Source organism: Erinaceus europaeus, chromosome 2 (genome assembly GCF_950295315.1).
Source record: "Erinaceus europaeus chromosome 2, mEriEur2.1, whole genome shotgun sequence".
NCBI classification, from domain to species: Eukaryota; Metazoa; Chordata; class Mammalia; order Eulipotyphla; family Erinaceidae; genus Erinaceus; species Erinaceus europaeus.
This window is the reverse complement of record NC_080163.1, coordinates 181,675,570-181,690,842: the sequence shown is the minus strand read 5'-3', so window position 1 is coordinate 181,690,842 and position 15,273 is coordinate 181,675,570. Positions and strand designations below refer to the sequence as shown.

The window sequence follows — 15,273 nt, the reverse complement described above, 5'->3', positions numbered from 1 at the left end:
GCTAGAAAGGAAGAGAAAAGGGTGGATACTTGCAAACCTGTTTCTCTATGAAGCTTCCCTCTGCAGATGGGGAGCCGGGCACTCAAAGCCATATCCTTGCACGGGTCCTTGCACTTAGTACTGCATGCTCTTAACCGGGTGTGCCACCGCCCAGCCCCCTTACTATTGTTTTTTAAATATGCATTTATTTATTGACGTAAGAGGGAGAGAGAATCACTTTGGCACATGCAATGCCAGAGATCCAACTCCAGACCTTCTGCTGGGGACACTAGCCACTGAGCTACCTTCTGGGCTGTTTGTCTTCAGGTTCACAGATGTCATCTCATAGTCTCTAGGAACTATGGGAATAGAGGGGCATGGCTTTGGGGATTATGTGCCCCCCCCCTCCCAGCATAGAAATGTGTGGCCCAGGAGGTAGCATGGTGAATGAAGTATTAGACTCTTAAGCATGAGCTTTGGAGTTCAGTCCCCTGCATTGTGTGCACCAAAGTGATGTTCTGGTTCTCTTCCTCCTCCCCTTCTTTTCACTCCTTCTAGCCCTCCTCCTCTTCCTACTTCTCCTCTTCCTCCTCCTCTCTTGTAAATCAATACAGACATAAGTAAATGAAACAAATTCAGGAATGTGAGGGTCTCAGTGTATTCATTGGTCAGGGAGATCTGAGGTCAGGCAGTGAGTTTTAGGAGCTGGGTTTTGTACACCTCACCAGCCTCCCCCCTTCACCAATCTCTCTCTCTCTCTCTCTCTCTCTCTCTCTGTCTTGGATAGACAGCCAGAAGTTGAGAGGGAAGGGGTAGTAGAGAAAGAGAGGGAAAGGGGCTGGGTGGTAGCACATCTGGTTGAGTGCTCATGTTACAGTGCACCAGGACCCAGATTCAAGCCCCCAGTCCCCACCTGCAGGGGCAAAGCTTCATGAGTGGTGAAGCCAGGTACCTCTGTCTCTCTCTCCCTCTCTGTCACCGCCCCCTTCCCTCTCAATTTCAGGCTGTCTCTATCTAATAAATAAATAAATAAATAAATAAATAAATATATTAATTTTTTATTATCCTTTGTTTATTTGATAGATACAGTCAGAAATTGAGAGGCATTGGGAGATAGAGAGAGACAGAGAGACACCACAGCACTGCTTCACCACTTGTGAAGCTTTCCTCCTACAGGTGGGGGCTGAACCCGGGTCCTTGTGCTTTGTAACTTAGACGCTCAATCAGGTGCATCACCACCCAGCCCCAAATAAAGATGATTAAAAAAAAAAAAGAAATTGATTTATATTCAACGAGAGAGGGGGGGGGGTCTGCAGCACTGCATCACCACTTGCAAAGCTTTCCCCCTGCAGGTGTGTGGGGGGCTTGAACCCGGTCCTTGAGCATTGTGACATGTGCACTCAACCAGGTGCACCACCACCTGCCCCCTACCTCAATCTCTATCAGCCAAAAATCCACAGGGTTCCTGGAGTTGGATTAGGAAGATACTAGATTTTCAGGGAGAGGGAGGGAGGGACGGAGGGAGAGAGAGAGAGAGAGAGAGAGAGAGATTTCTTGCAGGCCAAGCAAGACAATATTCTCTTTTCCTCATATCCTTCCCTCCCTTGAGAAAGCTGGGCGATGATGTTTCTCCAAAACAGAGATGGTCTTTGTGAAATTTCAAGCCGGTTGCTACAAGTTCTAGTCAACTGGTTTTGTGAACAAGGGCAGATCATTGAGTGTCTATGGGCCTCAGGTTTCCCCTTTAAATTGGTATCAGTTGGTCCAGATCAGCGCGGCCCAGTCAGGTTTTTGGGGGCCACATGGGCATGGAAAAGAGGGAAGGGAACTGGACATATTCTGCGAGACATTAAGGATTGGAGGGGACTGTGGTGAAGTACAGAGTAGAGGCTGCACTTGCTCCATGTAGAGGGTAGGGACAGGCTATCAGATCTTGCCATGCAGGATTTTTGATTATTATTATTATTATCTTTATCCATTTATTGGATAGAAACAGCCAAGAATCGAGAGGGAAGAGAGTGACACTTTCCCCCTGCAGGTTATCAGATCTTTAGAATTGTTTCCCCCCAAAGATTTGCTATTCTTAGGGGCCAAGCAGCGGCATACCTGGTTAAGTGCTCACATCACAGTAAGGACCAAGGTTTAAGCCCCTGGTCCCCACCTGCAAGGGGAAAGCTTCACAAGTGGTGAAGCAGGGCTGCAGATGTCTCTCTGTCTCCCCCTCCCCTCTCAGTTTCTCTCTAAGGGCATGACTCAGACCTGGGTCATTGCAGGACAGCGGAGACACCTTCTAGGTAAGCTGTCTTGCTAACCTGGTGAGGTGATTTATTAAGAGTTATTTTATTATTATAATTTATTTTATTTTGCCCCCCCCCCCCCCAGCACTGCTCAGCTCTGGTTTATTATTACATACTGGGAACTGAACCTGGGAACTCAGCATCTCAGGCATGAAAGTCATTTGCATAACCATTAGGCCGTCTCCCCAGCCATTAACAGGTTGTTTTTGTTTGTTTGTTTTGTTTTTTAATTTCTTTATTGGGTGATTCATGTTTTACATTTGACAGTAAATAGATAGTTTGTACATGCACAACATTTCTCAGTTTTCCACATAACAATACAACCCCCACTAGGTCCTCTGTCATCCTTTTCCAGGACCTGTACTCTCCCCTGTGAAGCGACTTCCTTGCAAGTCGAAAATTATTTCTGGGCACTCACACAGCGCGTTTAGTGCAGGTGGCACAAAGCACAAGGACTGGCATTAAGGATCCCTGTTTGAGCCCTTGGCTCCCCACCTGCAGGGAAGTCGCTTCACAGGCGGTGGAGCAGGTCTGCAGGTGTCTGTCTTTCTCTCCCCCCCTCTGTCTTCCCCTCCTCTCTCCATTTATCTCTGTCCTATCCAACAGTGACAACATCAATAACTACAACAACAACAACAAAAACACAGGCAACAAAAGGGAATAAATAAAAAAATAAATAAAGAAAGAAAATCATATATTTCTGTGTGTGTGAGAGACCAGGACATTGTCCTGCACGCTTAGTGCTAGGCATTGAACTCTGGGCCCCGTGCATACAAGTCCTGTGCTCTACCCATGGAGCTACTTTCTCCACCTAGTTGCATCTTTTCAAATTGATAACATGTCTGGGGGTGAGGGTGGGCAAATTCCACCCTGAGATCTACCTGGACACATCCTGTAGACCTTTGGTTTGCAAACTGTAGGCCATGGTGTCATGACCTCAGGACCGGGTGACCTGGGGTGGCTTTGGTTATAGTGTGAACTATTTGAGGTTAATGCTGCCACTGTGTGTCAGTTCTCAGGGGGCATTGCCTTGTGTCTGTGCAGTGAGGTGTGAGCTCTCTGTGGCCCCAGGAGCTGGCACCAACTCCAAGGCCTGCTTTCCTGCCCTGGCACGTGGGCAGGGAGCAGGTGTCCCAGCAGCTGACCGACTATCTTAGCTAGGTGGCCCACCAAAGGCTCCAGAAGCACTCCCTCCAGCCTCCAGCCTCCAGCCTCCAGCCTCCCTGAATCCCTGAATCCCTGGCCGAGCAGGATTTTGGGATCAGATGGATTAAGGCCAAGCTCCTTCAGTAAGGTCTGTGCAGCTGAGACAAGCCTGTGGTGCCTGCCAGTGTGCCTGCTCCTGGAGGGACGATTTTACTGAAAGACTTGGGAGATAAAATTGCACTGAAGGAGCCAGGTAGTGGTACACCTGGTTAAGCTCACACATTATAGCTCACAAGGACCAGGTTCAGCACCCTGGCCCCCACCTGCAGGGAGGGAGGGGGGGAAGCTTCATGAGTGGTGAAGCAGGGCTGCACATGTCTCTTTGTCTCTTTCCTTCTCTAGAATCCTCTCCTCAATTTCTGCCTGTCTCTATTCAATAATAAATAAAAATTTAAAAAAAATTGCACAGAGGTGGGAGTTGTGTGTGTGTGTGTGTGTGTGTGTGTGTGGGGTTGGTGCACCCAGTTGAACACACACGTTACCAAGGATCTGGGTTTGAGCCCCTACTTCCCACCTGCAGAGGGGAAGCTTCATGAGTGGTGATGCAGGTTTGCACTTGCCCCTCTCTGTAATTAATTAATTAGAGATTAATCAATTAATTCCTCCAGGGCTATCACTGGGGCTTGGTGCCAGTATTATAAATCCACTGATCCTGTGGCAATTTTTTTTGATAGGACAGAGAGAAATTGGGGGGGGGGGTAGAGAAATTGATAGACAAAGGAGAAATATCCCTGTAGACTTGCTTCTTCACTTGTGAAGTGACTCTCCTGCAGGTGGGGAGTCGGGGGCTCAAACTGGGATCTTGTGGGGATCCTTATGCTTCATAGTATGTGTGCTTAATCTGGTGAGCCACCGCTTGGCACCCAAGATTGTATTTGTCTATTAATAAGAAAGATAAGAGGAGAGAGAGAAAGAACCAGACATCACTCTAGTGCATGTGCTGCTGGGGATTGAACTCAGAACCTCACACCTTATCCACTGTGTCACCTCCCACACCACTCTCTCTCCCTCTCTGCCTTCTCCTCCCCTTTCCATTTCTCTCTGTCCTATCAAAAACAAGAGCTGGGGAGACAGCATAGATAGTGGTTATGCAAAAGACTCTCATATGTGAGATTCGAAAGTCCCAGGTTCAATCTCTAGCACCACTATAAACCTGAGCAGTGCTCTGGTCTTTCTCTCTGTATGTTTCTTTATCATTAAAAGATTAAATAAAAATATATTAAATGAATAAATAGGCACCAAGCCCAATGATAACCTTGGTGGCAGTAAAAAGAAAATTCCAGGGGTCTGGTGGTAGCGCAGCGGGTTAAGTGCACGTGTCACAAAGTACAAGGACCGGAGCAAGGATTCTGGTTCGAGCTCCTGGCTCCCCCCCTGCAGGGGAGTCACTTCACAGGTGGTGAAGCAGGTCTGCAGGTGTCTTTCTCTCCCCCTCTGTTTTCCCTTCCTCTCTCCATTTCTCACTGTCCTATCCAACAACGACGACATCAATAACAATAACAATAATAACTACAACAACAATACAATAACAAGGACAACAAAAGGGGGGAGCAAATTAAAAAAGAAAAGAAAAAGAAAATTCCATTGAAAGACAGTAAAATACTGCACTGCTTTGACATACACATAACCCAGGCTTGAGCCCTGTCACCACTGTATTGAATGAAACTTATTGCGAGTGTCTCTCTCTCTCTCTCTCTCTCTGTCTGGCTCTCTTTTTCTGTTGAATAAATACACATGTGAAATAAAAATTTAAAAAAATATTCAGGTCAGTTGGTGGTGTGCTTGGTAGAGCAGACATGTTAGATTCTCCAAGGACCTAGATTCAAGTCCCTGGTCCCCCCTTGCAGAAGGGAAGCTTGCAAGATTGGTGCAGCACTGTTGCAGTCTCTCTGTCTCCCATTCTATCTCCCCTTCTTTCTTTCTTTTTTTGTATTTATTTTCCCTTTTGTTGTCCTTGTTTTTTAATTGTTGTTGTAGTTATTATTGTTGTTATTTATATTGTCGTTGTTGGATTATTGTTATCATTGTTGGATAGGACAGAGAGAAATGGAGAGAGGAGGGAAAGACAGGGGGAGAGAAAGACAGACACCTGCAGAACTGCTTCACTACCTGTTAAGTGAGCCCTGCAAGTGGGGATCTTTCTTTCTTTTTTTTTTTTTTAAAGAACTTATTTATTCATGTGAAAGATAGGAGAAGAGAGAGAAAGAATCAGACATCACTCTGGTATATGTGCTGCCAGGGACTGAACTCAAGACCTCATGCTCGAGAATCCAGTGCTTTATCCACTGTGCCACCTCCCAGACCACTTTTTTAAAAAACATTTTATTTATTTATTAATGAGGAAGATAAGAGTAGAGAGAGAGAAAAGCAGACATCACTCTGGTACATGTGCTGCCAAGGATTGAACTCAGGATCTCATGCTTGAGAATCCAACGCTTTACCCACTGTGCCACCTCCCGGACCACTTATTGTATGCTTGCTTCAGGAATTTGAAAGCTTGGGCTCTAATATCTGATCTGTTTTGACTTACGGCTTCTATATGTTAAGACTTTTAGCTGGAGGCTTATTTGGGGCTTATTGTGCAGAAGAGGGTTAACACAGTAGGCCTGAGATGCCTATCTTTGAAAGGTCTGCTTGCATGGTCAGCCCTGGGCTGGTGTCTGGAAATGTAGATTTCAGGAGAGTTTTGACCCTTCCTAGATAAGGTGGCTGACTGCCTGAACTCTTAGGCCAAACAACGTGGTATGTGCTGAACACCTGCTCTCTCCCTGGGATTCTGGAAGTTGGAATGTGCTAGGCAGAGATATTTAGCTGGCCTGCCCCCAATAAAAGCTATTAGGTCTCCAATGAACTTCCTTGATAGATAGCATTTCAGGAGATCTGTGTTGCCCTTATTCTCTGCTGGAGGGATTAGACCATCCTTTATGACTCCTGGGAGAGGACTCAAGTACCTTGTGTGTGGCTTCCCTCCCATCTCATATTATGCACTTTTCCCTCTTGCAAACTTTGCTTTGTTACCTTTACTGTAGTAAGGTAGACCCAGGAATACTGTTCTGTGCTGAGTTCCTTGAGTCCTCTAGCAAATCCTTGAGCCTGGGGGTGGCCTTAAGGACTCTGATCTACTTATGCTGACCAGCTATTGTTGCTAGATAAACTGTCTTTCCCCCCTTTAAATTATCTTGTTACCTTTGTTAAAATGAACTGACCTTGGGCTGGAGAGACAGCATAATAGTTACGCTAGTCCTAGGTTCAATTTCAATCCCCCACACCACAGTAAGCCAGAGCTGAGCAGTGCTTTAGTGCCTCCCTCCCTCTCTCTCTTTCCCTCTCCTTCTCTCTCTTTCACTACAAATGAACTAATTAATTTTTAGATTTATTTATTTTCCCTTTTTGTTGCTCTTGTTTTTCATTGTTGTAGTTATTATTGTTGTTATTGATGTTGTCCATTGATGATAGGTCAGAGAGAAATGGAGAGAGGAAGGGAAGACAGAGAGGGGTAGAGAAAGATAGACACCTGCAGACCTATTTCACCGCTTGTGAAGCGACTCCCCTGCAGGTGGGAAGCCGGAGGTTCGAACCAGGATCCTTGCGCTGGTTCTTGAGCTTTGTGCCACGTGAGCTTAACCTGCTATGCCCGCCGACTCCCTAATTAATTTTTTTTTTCTTAACCAGAGCAGTGCTCAACTCTGGCTTATGGTGGTGTGGGGGATTGAACCTAGGACTTTGGAGCCTCAGGCACGAGAGTCTCTTTGCATAACCATTATGCTATCTACCTTCTGCCCCCTAATTAAATTTTTTAAAAAGAACTACCCAGTCAACTCACAGACTCTTGAGAAATAATAATATATTATTATTATTATTTAAAAAAATTAATCAACTGGGAGTCAGGCGGTGGCGCAGTGGGTTAAGTGCAGAAGGCACAAAACGCAAGGACTGGCATAAGGATCCTGGTTCGAGCCCCGGGCTCCCCACCTGCAGGGGAGTCGCTTCACAAGTAGTGAAGCAGGTCTGCAGGTGTCTTTCTCTCCCCCTCTCTGTCTTCCCCTCCTCTCTCCGTTTCTCTCTGTCCTATTCAACAATGATGACAACAATTATAATTGTTGTCATCAAGGGCAACAAAAAAGGGAATAAATAAAATATTTTAAAAAATAAATCAACTGACTGTCAGTACAATTAAGAATTTGCTTCTAGGGAGTCCGGCTGTAGCGCAGCGGGTTAAGCGCAGGTGGTGCAAAGCACAAGGATCCCGGTTCGAACCCCGGCTCCCCACCTGCAGGGGAGTCGCTTCACAGGTGGTGAAGCAGGTCTGCAGGTGTCTATCTTTCTCTCCTCCTCTCTGTCTTCCCCTCCTCTCTCCATTTCTCTCTGTCCTATCCAACAACGACAACAACAATAATAACTACAACAATAAAACAACAAGGGCAACAAAAGGGAATAAATAAATAAATAAATTTAAAAAAAAAAGAATTTGCTTCTGAACACTTTATTCTGTTGCATTACCCATCATGATACTACTATATCCTGCTTTTCCAGTAACTCTTATTTTATTTAATGATGGATTTACTTTTTTTGAAGATTTTATTTATTTGAGAAATGAAAGTTTCCCATGAGACAAAGAGGCAAGTCACTGGGAACTTCAGGCACGGAAGTCTACCTACCAGCTGAGCTTTTTCCCCCCAGCTAATATTTCCTATTATTATATTTGTTTATTTACTGGAGAACTGCTCAGCTGTGGCTTATGGTGGTGCTAGGATTGAACCTGGGACCTTTTTTGCCTCAGACCTGAGAGACTTTTGTATAACCATTATGTTATGTCCTTAGCCCTTCTTGGAGGGAAAGATATATATATATATATATACTTTTTTCCTTATTGGGGGATTAATGGATTAGTGGTTTATAGTCAACAGTAAAATACAGTAGTTTGTACATGTATAACATTCCTCAGTTTTCCACTTAACAATTCAACTCCCTGTAGGTCCTCCTCTGCCATCATGTTCTAGGACCTGAACACTTCCCCCACCCCAGAGTCATTTACTTTGGTGCAATACACCCCCCACCACCACCACCACTGTTTTAAGCATAGTGAGAGGGAGTAGAGAGAGAGACCACACTACCAAAGCTTCCTTCAACATGTGGGGACCAGGCCAGAACCTGGGTTGCACACATGTCGAAGGAGGCTCACTTCCAGGTAAGCTATTTCACCAGTTCATATTTTACTCTTTTGGTTGCAACTGTGATTTTTTTTTTAATTTAAAACCTATTCACTGATAGTATACAGAAATAAAATTGATTTTTGTATTTTTTAAATAATATTTATTTATTGGGTAGAGACAGAAAGGAACCGTGATGGAAAGGGAAGATAGAGGGAGAGAGACAGAGAGACACTTGCAGCCCTGCGTCACTGCTTGTAAATCTTCCTTCTCCTCCTGAAGGTGGGGACCAGGGGCATGAACCTCATTAGGTTAGCTCAATCGGTAGAGCATGAGACTCTTAATCTCAGGGTCGTGGTTTCGAGCCCCATGTTGGGCGCCATATGTTGTGCGCGGGCCGCTGAGGAGAGAGGAGGGGTCCAGAGCGAAGAGGAAACACAAATCTTTATTTGCGCTGGCACCTCAGAGTTGGGTGCTAGAGAAGCAGGTTGGGCCACGTGGAGGTAGCGAAAAATGGCTGCCTCGTGCAGTAACCCTTCCTGCGTCTGAACACTGGAGTGAAGCGCTGGCAAGAGAGCGAGGTGCGGAAGAACAAGGGCTTTTATAGGAGCAGCTTTCGCGAGAATGGGAGGGGGGAGGAGTAACCAAAGCACTCCAAATATCGCGGGGTTATAGACAATGCCCTGAGGGCACAACATGGCTGAACAGGCACTCCGAGAATGTCCCAACTCTCGCAGAACTAGCAGTAGCCTGAGGGGACAACATGGCAGATGTGACTGCATCGGCACAATTTCCCAGCAGAACCTGGGTCCTTGCACATAACATGTTTGTTCAACCACGTCACCATCACCTGTCCCCGGTTTCTGTATTTTGAATAGATCTTGTGACTTTGCTGAGTTTATTAGTTCCGGTATTTATTCTGTGGATGCTTTGGGATTTTCCACATACAAGATAATGCCATCTGTGGAAATGCAGGGTTTTTTTGTTTGTTTGTTTGTTTTTAAAGATTTTATTTATTTATTTATTAATGATAAAGATAGGAAGAGAGAAAAAGAACCAAACATCACTTTGGTACATGTGCTGCCGGGGATTGAACTCAGGACCTCATGCTTGACAGTCCAGTGCTTTATCCACTGCGCCACCTCCCGGACCACTTTTTTAGGTATTAATGTTATTATTATGATAGAGACAGAAATAGAGCAAGAAATGGATAAAAAAAAAAGATAAAAAAAAAAAGAGAGATACCTGTAGCTTGCTCCACCACTCATGAAGCTTCCCCACTGCAGGTGGGGACCAGGGGCTTGAACGTGAATCCTCAAATGTGGTGGTAACTTGTGCGTTTTACTGATTGCAACACCGCAGAGTCCCAGGGAAATGCAGTTTTAATTGCTCCTTTCTAATTTGAACGTCTTTCTCTACCCAGTGCTGACTTTGTGCAGGGAGGTCTTGAGGTTCACATCTGGCTGCTGTTCAGTGTTGACAGTGCCCCAGGGTCATTTACCAACAGGTGTGAATCAAGTTGGGGCAGTTGCTCGGCATCTCTGAGACTCCTTATCTGACCACATCTGCGCTGTGCTGAACGTGGAGTGAACCCTCAGAGATGACTTGTGGGGGTTGGAGGAGGGTCTACTCATTCATCAACTGGGATGCTTGTCTGAGTGTTTCTTTTTGTCTCTCTTTTCAGAGTAGTCACCAATCAGAAGGTACGGGAACAGGTGCGTTTGGAACTCAGCTTTGTCAACTCAGACCTGCAGATGCTCAAGGAACAGCTGGAGGGGCTCAACATCTCAGTGGGAGTCTATCAGAACATGGAGTGAGTGGGGATTCTTGCAGAATGGTGGGGGCTTCAAATAGTACTGTACTAAAGACAGAACACAGAGAAAGAGAGAGACCTGATATCTCTTCTGGAAGCAAGAAAATTATTTATTTTGGGATTAAACAAGAGACAAGAATTGTGGTCCAGGAGATGGCGTAATGGATAAAGTATTAGACTCTCAAGCTTGAGGTCCTGAGTTCAATCCCTGGCAGCACATGTACTAGAGTGATGCCTGGTTCTATCTCTCTCTCCTCCTATCTTTCTCATTAATAAACAAAATATTTTTTAAAAAAGAGAGAGAGAAGAATTAAATAGATATGCCAGGGGCAGGCAGTGACACACCTGGTAGAGCACAAACGTTACCTTGCACAAGGACCCAGGTTCTAGTCCCCACCTATAGGAGGGGAAGCTTCCTGAGTGCTTCTTCTACTTCTAGCGTTTGCCCTTCTTCCGTAGCCAGTCAACAGCATCAGGTTGAGCCTGATGTAAAGTTTCGAGACCTCCTTTGAATCTGGAGAGGTGGCAGTCGTTGACTATGGGTCATGGTCTGTCTGGAGCCGCAGGGGCAGTTCGGGTCGTCTCTGGCTCCCCAGCGATGGAACATAGCGGCGCACCGGCCATGGCCTGTTCGATAGCGATTGAGGAGGGCCCAATCATAACGTGCTAGGTCAAAGCCGGGTTGACGCTTGCAGGGGTCTGTGAGGAGGTGTTTGTTCTCACTTTCTTCTTCTCTATCCCCTCCATCCCTCTGGATTTCTGTCTCTCTCTCTCTCTTTTTTTTTTTGCCTACGGGGTTATCAATTGGGGATTAGTGCTGGCACTATGAATCTACGGCTCCTGGCTGCCATGTTTTTTTTTTTTTTTTTTTGGATAGGACAGAGAGAAATTAAAAGAGGGAGAAAGGGAAGTCGGGTGGTCGTGCAGCGGGTTAAACGCATGTGGCGCAAAGTGCAAGGACTGGCCCAAGGATCCCGGGTCCAGCCCCCCGGCTCCCCACCGGCAGGGGAGTCGCTTCACAGGCGGTGAAGCAGGTCTGCACGTGTCTTATCTTTCTCTCCCCCTCTCTGTCTTCCCCATGGTTGTGGGAATGGTGCAGAATTATACACCTGTTGTCTTATAATTTTGTAAGTCAACACTAAATCACTAGTAAAATTTTTTAAAAAAGAAAAAAATGAAGTAAAAAAAAATAAATGAATAATGAATGGATGAGCCCTTGGGATGTGTTGGGGGAATGTCTGGAAAATGGGATTAAAAGGTGAGTCTTTGTCCTTTGGCTTTTTGGGACATGGTTTTGCACTTGTGACATGTGACTGAATCCACGCGGGGAGGGGAGGTGGCATGTCGCAGGGAGTAAGTGGCAACTCTGTTGTCAGGTTGCCCTGGAATCAGTATGATTAACTCTGAGATTCCCTGCCAACTGGGACCCACCCAAGTCACACTCTTTTCTACCTGCTCAGCTCTACCAGCAATCACAGTATCTGGCTCTGGGCCTGCTGCCGCTAGACTCAAAAAAGCATAAACTGCCTTGCCAGAGATCTGTGCCATCAAAGACAAGAGGCCCATGCATGTTCCCTGAGGAAATACTTCAGCCTGGGAGGTGGTGCAACAAGTATTGGACTCTTAAGGCATGAGGTCCTGCTTTTAGCTGCCAGCATGAGATATGCCAGAGTGATGCTCTTGTTCCTTCCCTTCCTGATAAATAAGCAATTAAATCTTGGGGGTGGGATGAAATTCATCCCAGTTTGAGAAACAGTATTCCGATTCAGGAATAGCCATTAGAGAGTGTTTGTAGCAGGCGAGAAGTCAAGAATTTTGGGTTCAGAAAAGCTCAGAAAGTTCTCTTATTTTCTTTCTTTCTTTCTTTCTTTCTTTTTTTGCAGGGGGGTGTGGGTGGGGGAATTGGGGCTTAGTACCTAGATAATTCTGTCACTCCAAGTGGACTCTCCCCCCCACACACACCCAGACAGAGGTTGGGAGACTGAGACACTGTAGTGCTGCTCTACCATTCGTGAAGCTTCCCCGGTGCAAGTGTTCCCGTGTAGCTCGCAGGCTGGATCCTGGGTTCCTCACACATGATGAAGTGTGTGCTTTACTGGGTGAGGTATCTATCTCCCAGGCCTTAGAAAGTCTTCCTCTTTAGGAGTGTATTTTAGTGAGTGGTGGATACAGAGAGGAAGAGACTAGAACACTGTTCAGCTTTGGCTTATGGTGCTATCAGGCATCGAACCCGGAATCTTTTTATTTATTATTACTATTATTTATTATCATACTGCCACAAGGGTTGTCACTGGAGCTTGGTGCTGGCACTATGAATCCACCGCTTCCTGCAGCCATTTTTTCCTGTTTTCTTCCCCCCTCTATTTTTTTTCCCAAGACCTCTTTACTCTTTTTTTAAGAAAAATTTATTTATTCATTCCCCTTTGTTGCCCTTGTTATTTTATTGTTGTAGTTATTATTATTGTTGTTATTATTGATGTCGTTGTTGTTGGATAGAACAGAGAGAAATAGAGAGACACAGGGGGAGAGAAAGGCAGACACCTGCAGACTTGCTTCACTGCTTGTGAAGCGACTCCTCCGCAGGTGGAGAGCAGGGGGGTGGGGGCTCAAACCAGGATCCTTACTCCCGTCCTTGCGCTTTGGGCCACGTGTGGTTAACCTGCTGCGCTGCTGCCTGACTCCTACTCTTTTTTTTTCTTTTTTCTTTTTATTTATTATTGGATAGAGACAGAAATTGAGGGAAGAGAGGGAGATAGAGAGGGGGAAAAGGAGAGACACCTACAGACCACTTCACCACTTGTGAAGCTTTCCCTCTGCAGGTGGGGACCAGGGGCTTGAAGCCAGGTCCTTGTGCGCTTAACCAGGTGTGCCACCGCCTGGCCCCAGTTTTTTTATTTTATTAGATAGGACAGAAAGAAATTGAGAGAGGAGGGGGAGATAGAGACGTGAAGAAAAAGAGACACCTGTAAACCTGATTATCTGTGAAGCATCCTTTCTGCAGGTGGGGAGCAGGGGCTCAAACCTGGGTCCTTGCACTTGGTAGTTTGTGTGCTTAACCAGGTGCACCATCATCCGGTCCTCCCCTGGAATCATTTCAAATTATTATTATTTTTTTTTCCCAGAGCACTGCTCAGCTTTGACGCATGGTGGTGCTAGGCATTGAACCTAGGACCTTTGGTGCCTCAGGCATGATGGCTTTTCCATAACCATTATGCTATCTCCCTAGCCCACTAGGGGAAAAAAAGGATATATGTCATAATTTTATTTTATTTTTTATTTCCTTATTTCTGGTTTATATGGTGGTATGGGGACCTGGGATTTTAGAGCTTCAGGAATGAATCTTTTTGCATAACCATATGTTATCTTCCCCACTCTTTCCTTTTTTTTTTTTTTTTTTTGCCTCCAGGGTTATTGCTGGGGGTCAGTGCCTGCACTATGAATCCACTGCTCCTGGAGGCTATTTTTCCCATTTTGTTGCCCTTGTTGTGCTTGTTGTAGTCATTACTGTTGTCATAGCTGTTGTTGTTGGATAGGACAGAGAGAAATGGAGAGAGGAGGGGAAGACAGAGAGGGGGAGAGAAAGATAGACACCTGCAGACCTGCTTCACCGCTTGCGAAGCGACCACCTGCAAATGGGGAGCCAGGGGCTCGAACCAGGATCCTTATGCTGGTCCTTGTGCTTTGCACCATGTGTGCTTAACCCACCAACTCCCTTAACCCACAAATTCCTTCTCCTTTCTTTTGATAGAGACAGATATATTGAGAGGAAGAGGGGACAGAGAGTGAGATACCTGCCGTAGTATTTCTCTTCTAGTGTAGCTTCCTCTTGAGGGTGGGAATGGGGGTTTGAACCAAGGTCCTTGCACATTGTAATATGTGCACTCTACCTGCCACCTGAACTTGGAATCTTGGGGTCACAGGAATACAAATCTGGTGTGGTGCCACTGAGCCACCCCCCCCAGGGGAGGAAATGCCTTTGAAAAAGCCTTAGAGACTTGTTTGGGAAGGAGAGATTTTTCCTGTGGTAGGTGAGTCCCTACCACAGGAAATTTATCTCCTGGATTAGTCCTAGGAAGGCATTTGGGAGCTCTGAGTTAGTTACCTTTGGAATGTGTTTCTCCTCTTTGTCCCCAGGGCTCTGAATGACACCTGGAACAATTTCCTTTTGTGACACCCTGAGCCCTGGCTGGCTGATCTGTGGGCTCCTGGCAGTTTCAAACACTTAGTCAGAACGTCTGCTAAAGAGGCCCCTCCCAGCCTAAACTCTACTATTAAATTTCAGTATTTTTCCCAATTACCCCAGAGACCAAAGTTCCTTAAAGGCAATGAAGCAGAGCCAAATTTAGGTGACAAGTGTGGGCTGTTTCCTGTTCCCACTTACTGTCCTAAAGGACAGGGTTGGCCCACAGAGAATACAGTCAAGTCCCCCCACTGTGTGGCCCCATTGTGACTCTGAAGTGACAGAAGGCACACCACTGCCCAAGAGAAGAGGGGAGAGGCCCATACCATCCCCCACTCCACCTGCAGGTTTATGAAGATACCTTGCTTTGCCTCCTCCCCGCTTCCAGTTTTCAAAGCTGCTTGTGTCTTAGCACAGTTGATCTTGATGGTTTTTAATAGTGTTATTGACATACCGTTCATAGGCCATGCCATTTACCCACCTACACATTTATTTATTTATTTATTTATTTATTTAATAAGATAAGAAACAGAGAAGGCAGAATGAAAGAGATCACGATACCAAAGCTTACTTCAGTGAGGTTGGGGCTGGGGTCAAACCTAGCACGTGACAAGCAGCTCACTGTGCCAGCGAGCTATTTTGCTGGCC

The 15,273-nt window shown here is 45.8% G+C and overlaps 1 protein-coding gene across 1 annotated transcript in view; it reads left to right on the top strand.

The window, feature by feature from the left end:
• RHPN2 (rhophilin Rho GTPase binding protein 2) overlaps nt 1-15,273 on the top strand; it is an 89,640-nt gene that overhangs the window by 33,805 nt on the left and 40,562 nt on the right. Inside the window, exon 3 of the mRNA XM_007539468.3 lies at nt 10,317-10,445. Coding sequence (XP_007539530.1) covers nt 10,317-10,445 — 129 coding nt within the window. The remainder of the gene's footprint in view (nt 1-10,316; nt 10,446-15,273) is intronic.